The sequence below is a fragment of the Marmota flaviventris genome, chromosome 8, assembly GCF_047511675.1.
Source record: "Marmota flaviventris isolate mMarFla1 chromosome 8, mMarFla1.hap1, whole genome shotgun sequence".
Classification (NCBI taxonomy): Eukaryota; Metazoa; Chordata; class Mammalia; order Rodentia; family Sciuridae; genus Marmota; species Marmota flaviventris.
In genome coordinates, this window is record NC_092505.1 from 105,934,329 (window position 1) to 105,936,884 (window position 2,556).

The following is a 2,556-nucleotide window of genomic DNA, read 5'->3' on the forward strand; positions in this document are numbered from 1 at the left end:
TCACACTCTCAGAGATGCAGTATTCTGACTAGGTGAGATCTGGATCACAGAGTGACACAGAATGTTGCCTTCCTCTGGCCCGCAAGCTTCCTTCCACTTAACAGTTTTTTTAAAGTAAACATGTGTTGCTCATAGAGGTCAGCTGAGGCTGAAGCATCTTAACAAGATCACACGACCAGTCAGTGGCAAAGCAGGGACTATACCCAAGGATTGTTTACCTCTATTCCCAAGCCACTTATAAACCTTTCTAAATGAGGACCTACATATTCCAGGGCCTAGAGTAGGAAAACCCAGGAGGGGTGCAAGAGTCATTTTCTACAGTGCTCCTTCCTGCCTGCATGTTGTGCTGTGTGTGGGTTGAACACTTTGGAGGAATGAGAGGTTCCGTGACCTTCCTTGTCATGGAAGCTTCAGTGATAACAAATATCACTGAAGGCAGGTATTGAGACAAAAAAGGAAAGCTAAGGAGCTGAATGATCCACAAACTGGATTATTAGACTTAACCGACTCAGAATTTCTGGTTTCAATATCAGAAATCAGAGCTGGACCCAAAGGTTAAGGAGCTAGTTTCAGTGCTTGGGCAAAATCACTTTTTCTGTTTCATTTTTTTTTTTAAAAAATATGTTTTTCCAAAGAGAAGAGACAGTCCTAGCATCATTTTACTCCCAAAATTTTAATCCCCCAAATTCAAGCAGTTTAAAGGTGTAAGAAATTTCAAGTGCAATCCAGCAACTTGGGAAGCTGAAGCAGGAGACTCAAGTTTGAGCTCAGCTTTGGCAAACTAGTGAGACCCTGTCATGAAATAAAACATAAAAGGGGTTTGGGACCAAGCTGGGGCTGTAGCTCAGTGGCAGAGCACCTGCCCAGCACGTGTGAAGCACTGGGTTTGATCCTTAACACCACATAAAAAAATAATAATAAACATATAAAATAAAGGCATTCTGACCATCTACAACTGCATTTTTTTAAAGGGTTGGGGATGTAGTTCAGTGGTAGAGTACCCCTGGGTTTAATCCTCAGTACCATTAAAAAAAAGTTGGAAAAATAGACTGTATACCAAGTGAAAGCCAGTATTGTAATTCTAATACTGAAATATTAGACTTTAAGGCAATTATTAGAGAAAAAGGAAGAATTTTTATGATTGTTATAATTTTGTATTTTGAAAATTTCCAAATGCATAGAAAAGCAGAGACTAATATAATAAACCAGATGTACCCATTACTCAACAATAAATATTAATGTATGTCCAATTTTGTTTCATATATATCACTAATCACTCTATACTGCCAGACTATTTTGAAGTAAATCCTAGATATCATACAATAAAAAAAAATGGTGCAACTGAAGAATTCAGCCCATTATTAATAGGAACAGTAATGATGATAATGATGTTCCACTATAAAGTGACAGGCATAATGAAAGGTATAGGGTTGAATAAATACCATTTGTTCATTGCCTTGATACCGCAGGTTGGGATAAAGCATATATTATGTGTCAACCCCTGAGCTAGGCAGTGAAAACCCAGAAATTACCTGAATGTGGTTTATATTCCAGTGGGGAAGCAGACATCAGTCAAGTCTCATTAAAGTAATTTTTTTTTTGGGGGGGGGGGTTACCAAATGTCTTTATTTGAAGGAATGGTACAAATTAAAGGACATAAGTGGATGTTTTGGTACAACTTATAGAAAAGGTAAAGGTAACCCCAACATGCATGCACTGCCTTGGTGACCAGGGAAGTCACTTCCATGGCCGTGGGAAAGTCAGCCTAAGGTTTAGCTCTTGTTATCACTGTCTCCCAGGGTGTGCTTGTCAAAGAGATACTCTGCCATGCCCGATTCTGGGGCTCCCATCTTGCGCAAGGTGGTTACGTGGTCACCCAATTCTTTGATGGATTTCACCTGCTCATCCAGGTAATGAGTCTCAATGAAGTCACACAAGTGGGGATCATTTTTGTCAGTGGCCAGTTCGTGCAGTTCCAGAAGTGACTGGTTCACACTTTTCTCCAAATGCAAAGCACACTCCATGGCATTGAGCCCACTCTCCCAGTCATCGCGGTCTGGTCTCTTGAGATCCTGGAGGAGGATTCGGCCACCTCCTTGGTTCTGCAGCTTCATCAGTTTCTCGGCATGTTCCCTCTCCTCCTGAGACTGGTGCAGAAAATATCTGGCAAAGTTCTTCAAAGCCACATCATCGCGGTCAAAGTAGTAAGACATGGACAGGTAGACGTAGGAGGCGTAGAGCTCCAGGTTGATCTGGCGGTTGATGGCGGCCTCCGAGTCCTGGTGGTAGTTCTGGCACACCTGCGAGGGGGACGTGGTCGTCATGACGGGAGGCTGCGGAGAGGCCCGGCGCTGGAGCCCCTGCCGAGGCCTGGGGCGGTCTGAGGGCGCTGTGAAGTGGCGGCGAAGGGCTGCTGCCTCTGAGCAGCCGGCCGGGCTGGGGGTGGAGCGCTGGGTTCCGTCCAAGCACTGTTGAAGCAGGAAACCACCGCGAGGTCTCTCGCGAAGAACGTCTCTCAGGTAACTTTCAAAACAGCAAGTGGAAACATATGTAGTC

General features: G+C 43.9%; 1 protein-coding gene across 1 annotated transcript; it reads right to left on the reverse strand.

Annotated features, from left to right (window-relative positions):
- Window positions 1-1,640: 1,640 nt before the first annotated feature.
- Window positions 1,641-2,324, reverse strand: LOC139706791 (ferritin heavy chain-like). Its single transcript, XM_071615842.1, has one exon. It carries the CDS (start codon window positions 2,322-2,324, stop codon window positions 1,773-1,775), a length of 552 nt encoding a protein of 183 aa, XP_071471943.1. The 3' UTR covers window positions 1,641-1,772.
- Between the last annotated feature and the right edge of the window lie 232 nt (window positions 2,325-2,556).

Coding starts and splice junctions, on each gene's coding strand:
- LOC139706791 (XM_071615842.1), bottom strand. CDS start 2,324: ATGACGACCACGTCCCCCTCGCAGGTGTGCCAGAACTACCACCAGGAC.